Source organism: Mus musculus, chromosome 12, assembly GCF_000001635.26.
Source record: "Mus musculus strain C57BL/6J chromosome 12, GRCm38.p6 C57BL/6J".
Lineage (NCBI taxonomy): Eukaryota > Metazoa > Chordata > Mammalia > Rodentia > Muridae > Mus > Mus musculus.
In genome coordinates this window covers 88,779,816-88,799,225 of record NC_000078.6, presented here as the reverse complement: position 1 = coordinate 88,799,225, position 19,410 = coordinate 88,779,816, and the positions used below count along the sequence as shown (strand labels likewise).

General features: G+C 42.7%; 1 protein-coding gene across 42 annotated transcripts in view; it reads right to left on the bottom strand.

Moving 5' to 3' along the window:
* Nrxn3 (neurexin III) overlaps positions 1–19,410 on the bottom strand; it is a 1,612,235-nt gene that overhangs the window by 1,535,710 nt on the left and 57,115 nt on the right. For all 42 annotated transcript variants that reach the window (XR_001780421.2, XR_001780422.2, XR_001780425.2 and 39 more), the window contains one exon: positions 3,333–4,722. Coding sequence is in view for 37 of the 42 variants with exons in the window: in XM_006515534.2 (XP_006515597.1) it covers positions 3,333–4,041 (709 nt within the window). In the remaining 5 variants the exon portion in view is untranslated. Of the gene's footprint in view, positions 1–3,332; positions 4,723–19,410 lie in introns of those variants that run through there.

Below are 19,410 nucleotides of genomic sequence, written 5' to 3'. Positions count from 1 at the left end.
GATCAGCAGGCTTCAAGTCATCCACAGTAAATTCCATTACCTCCCCAATATTGGTTTTCACCAAAACCTTTGGGTCATTCTGTTTCCAGGCTAGCCAGATGTTAGTTATCACAGAGTCTATTTGCTCTGCTTCTCTTGGTACAGGAGAAGAAATCTGAACCTTTGAGAAAGAACAATTATTAAAATATACATATTGCATTTAAGCATTAAAAAATCAACTGCATTCAATCTGTTCTGAAGAAATTCCACCGAGGACTGAATAACACATACATACAAAAATAGGAAAAAGACAAATTATATATATATATATATATATATATATATATATATATATATATATACAGTGTTGATTCTTCCTGCTGAAAGTGCTGATCCAAACCTGCCTGGAGGAAATGAGTTTTTTGAAACACACACACACACAATCAGAGATGATCAGCAAGTTAGCAACACACTTGCAGACACCCTGTCCCCCTAAGGGAAGAATGCCAGCTCTCAGTGTAGGTTCTGAGAGCAGAACAGATCACAGATCCTCTGGGCAAATGAGAAAGTAACTGATCATGTCAGGGGTGTCTTCAGGAAGAAGCTTTGGAGAGTCAACTGGCTCCAGAAAGCACCTGCTTGTAAGAAGCCCTTAAATAACTGCATTCCAACAGCGTGACTTTATGTGTTTGAGTCAGCTCTGGTCCTTTCTCCACCAATTTTCTTCCTATGAGTTCAATGAGAAAGAATCAAAGCCCACAAGGGTGTCCAACCTTTTACACTACAACATGACATTGTTGTCTACAACCCCTTTTCCAGATATCTTGGGAAGGAAGTAGTCTGGGGACCCCAGGCTGGATATTTCTGTGGACCTAAAGGGCTACCATATGTGCAAAGCATCTCCTGACATTATATGTGCCTGGTTTCGAACCAGCCACAGGAAGGGGGATGTAACCAGGGAGGGAACAGAAGCAGTTGTACATCCTGAAATAGGGCCTCCAACCCAGTTCCCAACATGTCAATCTCCAACATGTTCCACCTGTAAAAAATCAACTTAGTTTTGACTTAAAAATATTTTAACATAGCCCCTAGTACATAAAGTTTATAGCAAGCATAACCTGTTTTATAAGGGATGAACAATTCTCAAAATATTTTAAGTATATCCACAAACACACTCTAAAAACAAAACCTAAAGCAGTAGGGTCCTTACCTGAATAGATCCTGGGAAGGAGAAATAGGATACTTACCTGGCCCCACCCTCTTGACACAGTATCAAAGACCCATTAAGGGAAAACTATTTCCTCCTGGTCAAGAAAATGAAATCCTTGGCCAGGGTGGAGAACTAACATGTAAATGGCCTGGCTAAGAGACCACCCATCAGGGAGACAGGACTATCTCTTGGAAGGCAGGTCTACCTTAAGCTACTTTAAAGAGATTGGTGGAAGAGTTACTTCTTTCATGAGATAATCTTCCTTCCTCGAAGCCCCGCCCCCTAGGAACCTCGTGAGGTTTGCCTGCGTCCATGCACCTTTCTGAGTCTTTCAGACAGGCCTCAGCACCCGGTTCTTCTCTTCTGTCTTTGTATTTCAGATCCTACCCATAGCCTAAGTGTGCTTTTTCTGGGATTTTGGGGGTCTTCATTCTTTCTCTAAAACTCACCTTCCAACCATGTGGCTGTTTATTCACCATGCAACTGACCTCTACGCCCTACTACTTCAAATGGCGAGTATTCCTGTCTTCTCTTCTCCACTGGGATTATAGCTCTTCTTCTGGGATTACAACTTGCCAGCCCTTTGCTTGCTTGCTTACTTGATTGTTTTAATCTAATAAAGATTTCCTCAAGGTTTTTTGTTTTTATTTTTTTTCCATCCTTAAATTCTTTAATTAATGAGACTAAGATCCCCAAGAAGGGAACCTGATTGCCAACATTATTCTGACTTCTTTGACCCTGTCCTGGTGGTTCTTCATCTTGATAGTTCATTGGGATCATAGGAAAAGTTTAAAAATAGATAGTAGGTGAGATCCCACCCCCAGAGAATCGGATGTAATAAGCCTAGGTATGGCTGGAAAGTTTTTCAACTCCTGCAAGATGATCTTAATGCTCAGGTGGGGTTAATCTTCCTTACAGAACACCAGCACCTCCATGAAGAGGCCTGCATGGTTAGCAATACAAAACGTCTCAAGAAGAATCATGGTGTGGCCCATTCACAGCCATACCCTCCCAAGATACACACCTGTGTATCCCACTGCCTCTCAAGATACACACACCTGCCCTCACTGGCTCCCACACACTTGATCACTTCAGTGACCTCTCTTCCCCAACTCAAAGCCTAAAGTGAGTGCAGAGGGCCAGGAATTTAAATCGTATTTATATTTGTCATTTTAAAGTAGTTCCTCAGATCTAAATACCAAACAGAAGTTAGGAACTTTGCAAGATGAGGACAGCTTAAGTTCTACGAAGGTAAATCTTTTTTTCCGTTTCCCTCCTCCTCCTCCTCCTCCTCCTCCTCCTTCTTCTTCTCTCTCTCTCTCTCTCTCTCTCTCTCTCTCTTCCTCTTTCTCTCTCTTTCTCTCGCCTCCTTTTCTCCCTTCTCTTCTTCACTCCCTCTCTCCATCTCTTAATCTTTCTCAAGCTGTAGATAGATATGGTCAGTTGTCTAATGTAACTTGTGGAACTCCACGGGACAGGGCTTCAGTCCATCCCTGTGTCTATTCACACGTATCTCTTGTATTTGAAACAATCAGGAAAGGAAACCATATTTAAGGTGGAGCCTTGTGGAATAGCCTCATTGCTAGAACAAGGACAGAAGGCTCTCAAAAGGATTCCATGAGGGCCTTCTCATAGTCTAAGGGGTGATATAACAAGACTGAATTGTAACAGGACCATGTGCAGAGGGGACAGTCCACCCTCCTCTATGCTCTGCATGGGTGAAGCTTGGGCTAAGGTCATGAGGAAGATGTGATGAGGAACTTTCCCATCCTCCCACAGTGCTCCAAGTCTCCCAAAGTCAGGAGGGGCACCTTGCCAATGGCTCTCTTGTTTCCCACTCCGCTAATCCTGCTGAGCTGTGCACAGACTCAGCAGTCTATGCCATCTAGGCCTTTGAATTGAGTCGGAGTGAATGGTTGAGTAGCCTCCATTCTCTTTCTGCTGAGATCTGATGCTTTAATTTTTTTTTTTTCCACTGAGAGCAAGGAGATGAGGTTCCACCACCTCCTTTGAAGAAGGAGGTCCAATTATCTACCATACAGCTGAAGCTGTGCTAGCACATAAAGCTGGTATCTAGCCATCCCTCCTGCCTTCACCCAATCCAGCAGGAATGTCTACAGCAGGTGAGAGAGGGTGGTCTTACCTTCTGAGCAGAGTGTGCCACCATAGCCAGTGGTAGAACAGTCACAGGTGGGATGACCATCCAAGAGGAAGCAGATCCCACCATTTTCACAGGGACGCTCGCCACAGGGTCCCTCTGCTTCTAACTGGACGCTCTGGCTCCCCAGAAGCCGAGGTTCCGAGTTGCCATACTTGAGATCCAGCATTAATCCCTTAAAGCCAGGCATGCTCTGTACTCCATCGAGGGTCAGGGCAGAAGGTCGAATGTCAGCGGGGACGCCACCGAGGAACAAATCACTGACCACATCCATATAAGGCCGCTGGGGCCGTAGCTCTCCAGACTGGCCCTCACCATCAATCACCAGCCCAGTGCGCACACGATCACGGCTCACCATGAGGAAGTGCCAACTGCTGTCGTTCACCTGCTTGTTGGATAGCACAGTGGTCTCGGCACAGTCCATGCTAAAGCGGAGCTGAACGCGGCCATCCACCAGGGAGAGACAGAGGAAGTCACAGACACCACCATCATCCAAATACAGGAGCAGCCCAGTGGAAACATTGGTCTTGAACTGGAAGCTCAGGTCACTGCGCGTGCTTGCATCCCAACGCAGGTAGCGGGCCCACTGGTTAGGAAGGCCCATGAACTCCAGACCCAGGCAAAGCCCCACCAGGGAGCCCAGAAAGATGCTCACCTTCAAGGTGAAGAAAACTGAGTGGAGGGTAAAGCTCATGGTGCCTGCTGGGTCAGAGCACAGAGGAGCAGGTAGGCCAGGTATCAGCCGTGGGAGCGGGAGGCAGGGGATAGGTGATTGTGAGGGCAAAGAGGGAAAACAGAGTGGTACAAGAGAAGACACAAGAAGAACACACACAGGAATGTTAGGAGGAAAGGGGAAGGAGAGGAAAAAGGACAACACGGCCCTAGATAGGCACACAAGCAAGAAATCCCATAAAGAGGGAGACGAAACAGACAGGGGATTTGTCGGGTGAGGCAAATCAGGGATGAGGCGAGGAAGAAGTATCTTTCTCCAAGAAAAGATCTCAGCTATCCATGTGGATCCGGAGGCCTTGATTCAAGGAGGAGAAGGAGCCCAGGGTGGGAATAAGCCTTCCGTAATGTCTTCCTCCCGGCAAATGCGTCCTAGCCAGGAAGACCAAGGACAGGGCTGGGGCTCAGGGTGCTGTAATGGAGGAGGAGTAATCGGGAGGTGAGCCAGGCAAAAGGCAGGCCCAAGCCAAGGCCCAGTGCTGAGGTTTGACGGTCTAGCAGCAGACCCTGGGAAGGGGAACCGCAAACAACTGAGGACTCAGGTGGAGTGAGGCCCAGAGCAGAGCGGAAGCAGATTCAGACTTCATGGTGCTGGCCAGAGGCAGTGCTGCCCATAACAGAGCTCCCAGGACTCCAGAGAAAAGACCTGTTGAAGAAGGGAGAGAAGAGGAGAAGATTAGGGCTAAGCACCAACTATTAACTCTGGTACAAAGACTGGTGGAGTACTGATACCCCAGGCTGTTCTAGATGCTTCTTCAATGGAGGTACTTCATACAGGGCAGGGGCCAAGTTTTCCCATGCCAAGGAAAGACCCCAAGTCCAGCTCCTAAAGACACACTTAGTTCTTACGAATTTAAATGCAAAAGTCGTGGAAAATCCCCAAAGCTATGTCAGCACATTTTTGGAAATAGCCAGATGTGAAACATCAACATTTTAAAGCATTCAAACACCCATATATAATCTTTGCTTGCTTATCTATTAAAACATTTTTTTCTTTTTCAACTTTACCATCCATTACTTAAGTATAAGAGGTCTAAGACCTTAAACTTTAGAAAGAAATATGCATAAAAATCATGGAAAGTGTATTACTAGACAAAAAGGCCACAGTCTTTAACCAAATATCAGGGAAACTTCTTTAAAATATAAACTTTAAGGTTAAACAATTTGAAAGGCTGAGTTTGGATTCTAATTCCTATCCGTGAAACTTGAAACGATATTTTTAGCCTGTTTGCATTTCTACTTAATAATTCAAAAAGTAGATGAAATAATGGCCTCTTTCTAAGATTGAGGGAAATAGAAGTGAGATTAGTGTGGTATGACTCCAGCATAAGCTTTATATATCATAAGTGATCACTATATATTAGGTTGGTTTCTTTCTTATTTCCAAAATGAGAGAAAATGGGTGCTTCCTGAGGTAGGGGTGTGTGTGTGTGTGTTTGTGTGTGTGTGTGTGTGTGTGTGTGTGTGTGTGTGTGTGTGTGTGTGTGTGTTTGATGAGGGCAATGTATATGTACATGGTATTGAAGAAATTTATGAGTAGCTAAGAATTGTCACAGACACAGAGTGAATAAGGTAGATATGATTATGACTAGAAAGGCAGCAATATCCACTGAGCTCAGGACCTGGTTCCTGAACAAAGTTGCTTATCTATCTAACCAAGCTGCTGAGTTCTCTGCTCAGATAAAGCAGTCTGTGTAATTTCCAAGGACTGTGCAAGTTGCTGCTCACTCCTTGTCACAGTTGCTAATTCACAGTGGTCCTCAATGGTCTCCTCAGAGCATTGCTGCTAACTCTAGTTACAATAAAGACATCGTCAAAGCTAGCTCATTCTATTCATTAAAAAGAAAGATGCTATCCCTTTAATCAGGGACAAATTCCTTTGTTCTGCATGAACAACCAACTACAAACAATCTATATTCACAAGAGCTTGGCCAAATCTATCATCAGAAAAGTCTTGGTTCTATGAAAGTGTTTTACCCAAACAGTATTTCCTGGAGTGTGGCATGGGAACACCTGATAGACTCAAAGGATACCCAATATGAACATGGAAATATACTGATGGTAACCAGTAGGTGTAGGGGTGAGGGGTGCACAGGCACTGGTTAATGTTGCTTCAATAAAATGAAGTCAACTATACTCATGCCACAACTATATGTCAACATTACAAGCAACATCTTGGCTATGACAAGATGAAATTTAGCCACGAAAACATCCAGAAAGAATAATCCAGAATAACAGGAAGTAACGGCAGGAGACTTGACAGTCTTTAAGAATATGATTGGTGTATTGGATAAGATATACCAACCAAATTGAAAACCAGCATTCTCCAGAAGGGACATTCTAGTCTACCTAACTCGAGCTCATTCCAGGCACTACTAGATCAGCTCAGTATAGCATAAGTCACTGTTATACCAAAGGGCATCACAAACTGGTGGAGGACAAGTTTATTTTGGAGACAGTAAATCACAGAAATATGTCAGGTTCTGGGACCAGATTGTTTGTTGCGGTGACATTCTGGGGACCAGGTAAAGCAACTGCTTCACTATAGTGTCTATCACAGGACATTGTCTCATAACAGGAACATTGAAATGTCTATACAAAGAGTGAACTGTAAGCAGAATTTAAGACCCATTATAAGGTCCTTTGACTTCTATTCCATGGCGAGACCTCTACATGGCCCCACTGTATACAAGGACAACACTGCTAAGTATGCCTTCAACTTTTCAAGATGTCAGCCCCAAGTGGCCCTGGAGGACAAAACAATACCTGCCTAATTGTGGAACCCTGTGAATGAATGAAGAACCTTGATGCCCAGGCATCCACCTATAAGAGTGGATTGTGGGAATTTACCCATCTTGATTTATGGAAACCACACTAATCTATGCAGATGAGAAGCCACCTTCAGACTCTTGTCCTTCCCCCTCAGACAGATTAGCACTGCAGATACCAACATCCCCACACTATCCACCGGAAAGGATCAAAGGGTCTGAATGAGAGAAGACACACTTTTAACCCCATAGGTTCCAGGCAGGTCTGATGCAGGAATGGTATCATTAGAACCAGTCCATCAAGACTCAACACATTACTGACAGCCCACATTCTCTCCTAAAGCGTCTTTCTTAAACTGGGAACATTCCCATCTCCTTTGGGAATTTGCCCAACTGGCCAAAAAAGCTATATATGATTTTTGTTAAATAATCATAGCCCCCACCCAACTACTGTCAGCAATTGTACTATAGCTTTCTTTATTTATCTAGCAGAAAAATGCCAGGCTCAAGAAATGGGACAAAGGAAAACAGAGCATCTTTGTGACCCAGTCAGCCAATGGCCACCACCCTTGAGTCCCAGGTCACCATAGGCAGTTGAGGATCAGGTGGTTGGCTCCAGAACCCAGAAGGAAGGTTGAGGATGGTACTAAAGTTCCAAAAACTTATCTGTTGTGTGGGAACCAAGCTAGAGAGGGAATGTGAGTGACATTATCTAATTGCCAGCTAATTTACATAATTGTCGAACAGCACCGTTTTAATGTTGGGTGAACATCTTTGCAAATGTCTCATATTCCGGCTGCTTAGGATGCAAGGGAGACCTCACACAACTCTGACATGTGGGCTATTTGCCACAGGGATGGTTCAGAAGATCTGGCTTCCATTTGCCCTCCCCACCCACTCCTCTCCTTTTCTAATGACCATGGAGGTTTAGTTGAGCTTGAAACAGACTCAAGAGCCAGGAAAGTATCTAAAACTAGAATGGCTGGGATGGCATGATGATGGCTATCCTCTAACCTCTACCCTATAATGTCCAGGTGGGGTTTTTCAATCTTTCCTCTAAAGTCTAGAACCTTAATGGTTTCCCTTCTTAGACCCCTCTCCAGACTTTAAGGGCTTATGGTGGCTTTGATGACCCCTCACTACACCTTTTATTCCACAGGTAGAAGATTTTTTTTTACCACCAGCCCCAGTTTGTGTTGTTCAGATGAAATTCACCTTAATCTCAGGTTAGTCCAATAGGGTATTCTAGCCTCTTGGTCACAGTCAATGGTTTAGAGATAAGTCTGCCATCAAATTTAGTCAAATTGTAAATGCCATAACTTTAATTGAAATTGCTGGAAATACAACACCCCCCCTTTTTTTTACCATGTTATTAAACTCTCAAAGTCAATACTTGGTGACAAATAGCACTCTTACTGTTAAAGATAATTGTTCTTGACTGAAGAGCTATGACAAGTAAAAAGACATATTTCTGATGGCATTGCTTTAAAATCTACATCTAATGAGGCCTGAAAAGGAGAGAGTTCCAAGACTTTATACAAACTAAATTGTTTTTTATTTAAACAAATTTGAGTCGAGGAAAGACCAAGAATCCAGATAAATACTATTCTCGCAATGCTAGGCTATCACAAGTTCTGTCTTTGGTAAGTTGACAAAAGCTTCCATCTCCTGCTGCCTCATTTATATCTGAAGGAACTCTCTGTGATTAGAGTCTCACATATGCTACCCTCTCCCAGCAACAAAGCTCTGGATACCCATCACCCCTGCTCTTGGGCAAAGGCATAGGACACAGTGTTTCTTCTCTCACTTTGAAGATAGATGGAGATTTGGTCTAAAGCGTCTCAGAAATTTACTCCTTCAACTAAACCACAACCCACGCACCCACTCCCTCTCTCCCAACACTGCACCTACTTTAATACATAAGTAAGGCCCTGCTGCAGGCAAAGAAGGGTCAAGGAACAGATTCTTCTAAAATCTGAAAGTAGTGTAGAGAATAATGGAGAACAGTGGCCTTTGAGTCAGGCACAGCTGTATCTAAATCCAGATGCTCATTATTATAGGTAATTAACAGTGGGCAACTCCTTGAGCGCTATCAATCCTAAAACCGTATATAGACACAACTTTTAAAACTGCCATGATATATCTAGTAAAGTGGAATGCTATTTAAAGCCTCATAACTACTAAGTAGAGACCGACAGAAATGCTTAATATGTCCAAAGTCATCGTAGAATGCTCATAGCCATATTCTCCACAGTAGATAAAAATGTCTACCTGCAGCACAGGCTACACATAAATTTTAACCTATTCATGCAATGTCCAAATTTGAAAGTGACTAGTCTTCATTTCTAGAAACAGCATGGATGACTCTTACAAACAGAATATTGAAACAAGTATAAGACATGGATAAAAGGGACTGTGCCGTATATGCCATATATGTTTTATTTATATAAAATAGGAAAGAGACAACAAAACATTTATTCAATGCTGTTGATCATCATAGGTGGTTACTGAGGAGAAGGGGGCAGAGGAGGGAATGGAATTCATTTCAGAATCTCAGGGATGTTTCAATGTGTTCACTGTGTGCAGACTCATAGACTGAGCAACTACCTTCTATCTGTGTATTTCAATTAAGAACACAAAATATATTGCCTCACATGTACGATATCTCTATCCATTTTCCTATGACATCTAGGGGTTTTTTTTTTTTTTGCTTTGTTTCGGAGGGGTGTTTTAGTGTGTGTGTGAGTGTGTGTGTGTGTGTGTGTGTGTGTGTGCGCGCGCGCGCGCATGCGCACGCGCATGCGTGCATGTGCACATGTTCAAGTGTGCCTAGAGAGGTCTTTAAAGAAAGTTATTGCTGACTTTGTGTTTGGAGACTGGAACTCCTTACTCACATTTCCCAAGATAAAGCCAATCCCTCATCTAGGAAAACACGAACCAATCTCCACCCACCAGGCTTTGCAATCATCCCTGTCTCTCCCAGTCCTTTCGTATGTGTTCTTCCCTTTCACAATTCATCTCTAAGAAAATAACTTCACCTTCTATGGCTTTGTTTTCTATTGGAGCCTGCTGAACCACTTCTAGACACACACCAAGCTACCCCATTTTAGAAGTGTCTATGCTTCCCCTTCAGGTCGAGGAGGGGACGAGAGTCCATGAGGATCTCTATTCCAGTTCATCAAAAGGACTTACAAAAAGAGAATGTGTTCATGCTGGGAAAGGTGACAGACAGACAGACCGACAAACAGACACACACACACACACACACACACACACACACACACACAGAGAGAGAGAGAGAGAGAGAGAGAGAGAGAGAGAGAGAGAGAGAGTCAGAGACAGAGACAGGGGAAACTTTTCCTTTAATCTTTAATCTTCAATGTTCACATCCTATTTTACTTTAAAAATAATTCCTATTAAAAATAAGAAGTAGGAGCCAGGCAGTGGTGGTGCATGCTTTTAATCCCAGCACTTGGGAGGCAAAGGCAGGCGAATTTCTGGGTTCAAGGCCAGCCTGGTCTACAAAGTGAGTTCCAGGACAGACAGTGCTATACAGAGAAACCCTGTCTCAAAAAAAAAAAAAAAAAAAAAGAAAGAAAGAAAGAAGGAAAGAAAGAAAGAAAGAAAGAAAGAAAGAAAGAAAGAAAGAAAGAAAGAAAGAAAGAGAAAAAAGAAAGAAGAAGAAGAAGAAGTAGGGACTACAGAGATGGCTAGGCACAGGCCCACTTCCTGCTCTTCCAGTGGACTCAAGTTAGTTAGGTCCCCAGCATCCAATTCAGGTGATTAGCAATGCCTGTAACTCCAGCTCCAGGAGATCTGACAACCTCTTCTGGCCTCCTTAATTACTTGTGGCTTACACTCACACAGACATGAACACATAAATAAAAATCAATTAATATTGGGCTAACTTCCATTCTTGTCAGAAATACTAATCTATGATAGAAGAAGATATACCTGAATAATTTGTGGGCCCTAACCAGTCTTCTAGACACATTTCTCACAGTATAAGGAAAGTGAGGCATAGTGACTAAGACTTGCCACTGGCTAAAGAGCAGAAAGCAAAGAAAGCGGGACCTGCTGAGAGGCAGGCTGAGGTGGAAGAGTAGGTAGGTCATGCCCATTCCTCATTTTCATCAAATGCTTGGATGGAATGGAAGCGAGCCCTCTGGTCTCTGAGCTGATAACAAGAGTATACGGATGAGGCTTTGGGGATATCAAGGGGATGGTGGTAAGCTTACACTACAGTCTATGTCTAGTCAAACAAATTCTAATGGTGATAATGGAAAGTTATACAACTTGGTCCTCCAACATAACCAAGACACAAGAGCATACAATTTCTAGCTATGTAATAAACAAGAATTCAGGAATGAGATGGGCTCAATTTCTCATTCACACACATTTGTGTGTGTGTGTGTGTGTGTGTGTGTGTGTGTGTGAGAGAGAGAGAGAGAGAGAGAGAGAGAGAGAGGAGATATAAATGATATATACATCTTTTCAGTATTTCCTGACTACCAGAAAGCAAAATGCAGTCTAAGATGACATGAACTGAAATATAAGTTATAGGTGAGAGAGAGAAGATGGCTATCTCTGACAGTCTAGTACTTCTCCTTGTACTTTTATTTTAAACTCCACACTTCGAGAGAGGAACAGGTAAGCTAGGTAAAAGTGAATATAAAAAGAACTCCTTTTGTTATCTTTTTTGAAATCATGAAATACTCAATTTTCAGATATAAGAATAAATGGAGGAAGAAGAGGAGGAGGAGGAGGAAGAGGAGGAAGAGGAGGAGGAGGAGAACTTGTTGTTCTAGCCCTAAAAGGCAGTTTCATGCTAATAAAGAAGACCGCCATGAGTCTAAACAATTTAAGATGTAGGGCTAAAGGGATGAGGCAGACTGTGAGCATGGACTGGGTATAACATGGGCAGCCTCCAGAGTCTAACATAGAATATAGAGCTGTATGGAATAGCAGCTGCTGACATGGGTTCTACAGACAGAAAAAATCCCAGATATAAAGTTTGATTCCTGTGTGACCTTGAACAAGATGCATAGCTTCTCTGTGTCTTAATGCTTGTTATGTACCATGGAGATGATAACAGAGTGCACACTTAGCTCAAGTCCACAGTGCTCAGCACAAATAGAAATCTAGCCACTGTTGAAAGCTTCTACTGTGGTCAATGTTTGTCCTCAGGGCTTCTGTTTCAAGATGCAATGTGGTTCTACCTGGCTTGCTCAACTAGCCTGCTCAGGGACAGCATTCAAGACAGGTGGGCTACTTTTAAATTTATCCCAATGTCACAGGCCATATAGAGAGTCACTAGTGAGGGCAGGGGCAGAGTCCAGCATAAGCATGAAGTCCTGAGTTTGATCCCAATAGCCCACATAAAAAGTACTGGACGTGAGCTGCATACTGAAATCTCACTATGGTGCAGGAGCATCTTTAGGGCTTACCAACAAGCCAGCCTAGATTACTAGGTGATTTCCAGACCAGTGAGAGATACTGTCTCTAGTGGTGGGGGGTAAATGTGCCTAAAGAACATTAGTCAAGGTTGCCCTCGGACTTCTGTATGCACACATTTGTGTGCACACAAATGTATATATACTCCACTACATGTACACTATGTATGTACATGTATGCACACACACACACACACACACACACACACAGAGAGAGAGAGACAGAGAGAGAGAGAGAGAGAGAGAGAGAGAGTTGAGAGCCATTGTGGAGCCTTTTAAGAGTCTTTAAAGAAGGCAGGATTGTGGGCTTACAGATGCAACTATCAGCTACTCAAGCAGTATGTTTAGTAGGAGACTGAAGCATTCCTTAAATTGGAAAAAGGACCATAGGCTCTCCATTGACCTTTGGGTAGAGTTCAGTCTAGTGAATGAAAGGTATAAGAAGAGTCTTTATGTATTGATCTTACAAGGACCTCTAGATGAGTCTACTTTCCCTAACCTAGAAAGGCCTGAACATCTTTTGGGGGTACATTCAGTATTAAGTGGGCATATGGGTGAAATATAATAGAGTCCAGAGGAACCAACAATAGTCCTAGGTGGGTCAGAAGAGGCTTTGGAGATGAAGAAAGGCTTGCTTTCATGGAAATTTGAAGGATGAGTAAGACAAAGCCAATGGATAGGAAGTCTGAGCCAAGTGCAGTAAGGCACACCTAAAATCCATGTATTTGGAAGTCTGATGCAGGAGAATCATCATGAATTTGAGGCTATCTTCGGGACACATAGGCAAGTTATAGGCTAGCTAAGGCTACATGACAACAACTTATTTCAAAAATGAAAGAAAAAGAAAGAGGGGGAAGGAAGGAGGAAGGAAGGAAGGAAGGAAGGAAGGAAGGAAGGAGGAAGGAAGGAAGGAAGGAAGGAAAGAAGGAAGGGAAGGAAAAGAAAGAAAGAGAAAGAAAGATAGACAGAAAGAAAGAAAAGAAAGAAAGAGAGAGAGAGAGCAGACTAGGGAAGAAAAAGGAAAAGGTAGGAAAAGAAAGAAAAGAGAAAAGGATAGGGAAAGGAAAGGAAAAGAAAGAAAAGAAAAGAAGAAAAGAAAAGAAAAGAAAAGAAAAGAAAAGAAAAGAAAAGAAAAGAAAAGAAAAGAAAAGAAAAGATGAATAGTTCTGGTTGGCATAGGAATGAGCACTAGTCTGAATTACCAGAATCAATCTTTCTCTAACTCTGAACCAAGTCACTACATAAGAAGCTATCTGGCCTTTCCAGGTGTGCCTCCTCCTGTAAAATGTGGAGTTCATTGGCTTCACTTTTTTTTTTATTACGTATTTTCCTCAATTACATTTCCAATGCTATCCCAAAAGTCCCCCCCCCCACTCCCCTACCCACCCATTCCCATTTTTTGGCCCTGGCGTTTCCCTGTACTGGGGCATATAAAGTTTGCCTGTCCAATGGGCCTCTCTTTCCAGTGATGGCCGACTAGGCCATCTTTTGATACATATGCAGCTAGAGACAAGAGCTCTGGGGTACTAGTTAGTTCATAATGTTGCACCTACAGGGTTGCAGATCTCTTTAGCTCCTTGGATACTTTCTCTAGCTCCTCCATCGGGGGCCCTGTGATCCATCCAATAGTTGACTCTAGGATGCTGTGGACATCAAACACCACACAAAGCAAACTGGTAAAGCAATCTTTCCACCAGGTCTTGCCAAGTTTCTAAGGTGTATAAAGAAGAAACTCGTGACATTAATCTCTTCTCCACATGCCACCATCATTCCATCTCCAGACAGAGCCCTGCGCTGTCTGAGGGGTAATACGCAACACCTAGTTTTCCCTTATAGATCACAGAATTTGAGCCTTACAAAGTACTGATGGACCTCCCCCCCCCAAAGTCCCCTGGAGCATCCAGAAACCCATAAAGCTGGGGTCATTCTCCAAGCAGCCGACTCTCCTCTCTTGTCCCCTCCTCTGCTTGCCAGTGGGTCTCCCCAGCCTGGAGTTTCCAGCCATGAGTTGGAAAGCCATCTGGCTGCTAGGAGAGTTAATAATTTATAATGAAGATAATCACCCTTCAAGATCCTCGCCTCTTGGGACCATTAAAAAAGATTCAGTCGAGAGCCTGTGAGTTCTTTACATGAGGGGCTGGGGAAGGGGGACGAGGAGGAGTAGAGGAGAGGGAATGGGAGGTACAGAAGAGGGGCAGATAAGCTCGCTGCTGCTGATCTTTCCCCTGCAAGACAGTGAGGAGAGAGGGCAATTATTCACCCCTAGAAGACTATGGTACCCAGCTTTCTCAGCACCAGCCCAGCAAGGGTGCAATTTATGGGTCTTTTCTCCTAGCCAACTCTCTCTACACAAAGAGAGAAAAAAAATCAAACAAATGCAAGAGAAGGGGGGAAAGACACAGACAAGAGAAAATAAGCCTGCCTAGCAATTACGTCTGGGCTGCTTGGAGGGCTCTCTCTGTTCTCTTTCCAGGACACAGTAAAGCTCCCACTGTGCTAATTATTCCCATTATTTGACAATTTCTCTATTAACAAAGCAAGAGGTGCCGCAGCTGGCAGGGGGAGAGGAGAATGAACTGGCAGAGGCTACGGACTGACTCAGACTGTAAATGTGTCCAGACAAGGCAGGACACATCCCTGGTTTGCCCTTGGTTGGTATGGATGCAGGGGTCTGGCACAGCACTCCTGCAGCTGTACCTCAGACAGGTAGGGTGCAGCACACAATACCTACAAGCCAGTGCATGAGGAGAGGGAAGCAGAGCACAGGCAGGAAGCAAGGCAGGGACATGCCTACAAATGCTGTTTCCAGAAAGCTGCAATGGGGGAAAGACTCAACTGGGGTCCAGAAGTCCATAATAAAGATAAGCATTCAGGACAAGTAATAGATCCTCTCCTGATTTTGGAAAGCCCTGGGAAGGCTAACACATACATTTAATACTTCTATCACATACACTGATCAAGCACAAAAGCAGTACATGCTTCACGCTATACCAAGTATGTGTACATTTGAAGTCATTTAATCTGGACCAATTAATTATTAGACCACAGCCCTGCTTTTGCTAAGAAAGTCACTGCCTAATAGCATGGGACAACCAGAAGAGTCTACAGTAGGAAACTAAGACAATCTTTGTTTTAGAGGTGAGCAAAAAATGTTCCCAAATTATAATCAAAGATAATACAGGGCAGATCCCAGGGTCTTGCCTCCAGGACAATGATGTTGAAAAGGAATGTAGCCATAGGCAGGCTATCTGCTGCACAGATGTACCACCTTTAAACTGAAATACAGGCCATTAAGTTTATCACTCAAATGCAGTAGAGGGGCACAGCCATCAGGGACTTGCAGAAAAGTGTCACTCATGCCTGCATGCATCCCACTCTGTGTAAAACACTGTGACATGAAGATTGCCATCCACAAAAGAACAATAAAGAATGGTTCTAATGATACTTGCAAGGAACAAACATCTACCCTTGCTTTAGACCCAAGATTCTGTCTGAAGATTGCTACCAAAGACCATGTAGCTTTTAAGCACTATAAGGTGTAAAATGAAAACTGTACTATGAATGAATGAATGAATGAATGAATGAGTTAAGTATGCTCCAGAGTCCATGCCAGACCTTCTCCCAATCTGCCATTTCTCTTTTGCTGCCTTCAGGCTCCCCAGTGCCCCCTGATACTTTGATGGGGTAACCTAAGTTTGGTCCTACAACCCAAGACCATGCTGCACCCTGATCAATTCAATTATACCAGTGATTTTTGTCATACCTAGATGGGGCACCAGTTTCCTAATGAGGACCCTTGCATCCACCTTTGCCCCATCTTTGCCTACTCAGCTCTCGGGGCAACTGTTTCTAAACTCAAAAACATCATTCTCATACTTAGATTCCTCCCTTCAACACACTAAATGGAAATCCAGAATCCTCCATGTAGCTATGTAGACAGCTTGGCCATTCCACTGTACAAGCCATAAAATGAGGACTACTATAAATCTTAGTACTTTCAAGACTCACTAAGCACAGTGCAGGCTCAGAGCCTTTACTCTGCTGCTTGGGATGCCCTTGCCTACTCCTTGTTCTCTCCATCCCCACTCCTGTCTCCTCTACCTTAAATGCCTTTGGTGGCACAGGTTAGCACTCTGCGGCCTTCTTTTCTAGAACTGGGTGGCAAAGTCATATTCCTCTATATGTCCACATCCTACTTCCTGCCTCACAGCTGAGAAGAGGTGGTGTAGATGGTAGAACCACAGCCCCACCTTTGCTTAGAAAGTCACTACTTGATAGACTGAGGCAACCAAGGGGAGAGGTATCTATATTATAAAGTTATCTGGTCAGATACACATAGCAAACCATTTCTTGAAATCCATTCCTAGCAGCTAAGGAGGGCCGGGCAAGTCAATAAGTACTAGCTATTACTATCATCATCACCACCATCATCATCATCACCACTGCCACCACCACCATTATCACCACCATCACCACTATTTCTATTTCATCCTATTCTTGTTATGATTTAAGAGATTTCTCCAATGATGCCGTTTGAACAATGGCTCACCCTTTGCCATATACCCTTTGCTAACCACCCTTTTCTATTTCTCCAATATGTGCCTACCTTTTAACTTTTGTGCCTTGTTTTCTCTGCGTGGGATAGTTCCAATGGCATAAGCAGAGGCTTGAGAAGGAACTCAGTCTCCTCAATTATCCTTGCTCCATTATCATGAGAACACACCGAGGCTGCACCAAGAAAATATTCAGGATAGAATGCAGCCACCCCAGTTATCTTGGTCAAGGCTTGAGCTCTATGAAATTCTAGATCAGGAAGTCTTCAACCTTCCTAATGTTGCAACCCTTTAATTCGGTTCCTCATATTGGGGTGACCTCCCAAAATAAAATTGTTTTGTTGCTACCTCATAACTATAAATTTGTTGCTGTTATGAATCAGAATGTATTCAGGATACCTGATATGTAATCCCCAAAGGACTTATGATCCACAATTTGAAAACTACTGTTTTAGACCTTCAATCATGGTGATGCCAGAGGAAGAAAGGCTAAGTCCTTAGCTCCAAATTTACAATGAACACTTATAATAAGTTAAGAAGAATGAAATTTCTAAGCCCTAAGACCTGTACAATGGGGTTAAAACATATTCATTTTGATGCAACTGTCTCTTTTGAAGACCACCACTACATAGAGCCTACAAGGTAGGTCTTGAGGGGAACCTTGGACTAGGTCTTGTTCCCAGATCAACAGCAAGCACAGCTCCCATGTGCTGTGAAATGAGAATCTAAAACAGGAAATATACATTGAAACCTTGATAAGAAGCAAACCAGTAAGTAGGTAGGAGGTACATACAACAATGACCTCATAGGCCCCTTTAAAAATAGGTTATGCTAATGTGTACAGATTAGGTCAGCATATACAAAACACTCTTATCTATCCTTCATAAAAAAAGTGTTACTTTTTTTTCAACTCCTTTAACCTATGAAGAAACTGAAGCTCCGAGACAGAGCACCATTTCCTGAGAATATAACGTAATTAAATCTTAAATTCAAGCACTTGGACAATAAATAAGTTTATATTTTTACATCACACTGATAAGAGTTGTATAAGTATCAAGGGTCTTTAAGATAAAACTTATAAATATGTGAGTGGCCCCTTCATCAACCCACAGAACACTAATCTATCATGTGCCTTAATGTCTTACAGCGCCTCAGAACACTTCTCAACCCAACGGTGAGAAGTAGCTCCTACTACAGACATTGATTCCATGAATTAAGAATTGCAAGAAGCATAGGAAATGAAACCCGGGGTTTGTTCCTGCAGTAATTAAATGCATTTGGACAGTACACAGAGGACCCACCTTTGCCAGATTCTTCTGGTAATGAGTTCCTATGTAACAGCAAAACCCCTCAGCTAGGGCTGCTAATTCAGACCTATAATAATTCAAATGCAATATCCACTACCTTCCAAAATCCAAAAACTTTAACTCCACTTTTCTCTATAATATCTTCATTTTACTTAATAGTAAAGTAGATTTTTAAAATTTTTTAGAAGTAGAAAATTAGTATCCTTTGCAAATCAAGGCTCAAAAAATTAATAAGCTGCATGGCTTCAGCTTGGGAGCTCCAAGAATAATAGAGGAATGTTTATGGTCCTTTGTTTATGATACATTATTATACAATCAAGACTAACACAACCTGTAATTTTGCATTAATTTTCTCACCTTACTTATTAGTATCTATTTATAGTTCTTTTTAAAAAATGTGCTATGCTTGAAAGATAGCAAAACTTCATCTGTTTTTTTTTCAAATACCCTGTAACTTCATCTTTCTGCCAAGCATGGCTAGATATGCATTATTCCAGACTAGATAAATCTTCATATACTTCATACTCATGTGAGTTTGCACCTGCACACACACACAAATATATGTATGTATATATACATATTTCCATGTACACACATATACCTACCTCCAAGTGTGCACACACACAAATACAAACACACACACATATATACACACACACATACACACATACACCTACCCCCATGCACATAAACACATACACAGAGGAAATACCTCGTAGAGGATGAGTCACAATCTCCACTTTATTCCATCTAATTTTCATTTACTCATTGATTCAACATACTTAATAAACACCTGTCATTTCTCCACCAGCCTATAAGGTCCCAGAGACCCAAACATTCTAGGCAGAGCTCAGTAAACTAGGAAAAATAGTTACATGAGCAAGATTTGCTATGGGAGTTGATGGATACTTAAGGAATGGGCAGTTTGACTAAACTAGCCCTAGAGAAAGATATCCCAATTGAAGGAAAGTCATGAATAGAGGCAGAAAGATAGTGATAATCCTGGGGTGTTCAGGAAGCCATTCCATCTGGCCGAAACACAAGGTAAGGGGCAATGAGTGACATATGTGAAACTGAAAAGCCCTGTTGGGAGCAAAATTCCCATGCCCGTGGGTTGCAAGCTAAAGAGTTCTTGAAGAGCCACTGAGAGAATTTTAATCCAAGGGAATGATGGTCTAAATAGATTCTAGATGGTATGGGGTCTGGTTTTGAAAGGGTCACATCACTACACAAAGAGAATAAACATGTAGTTG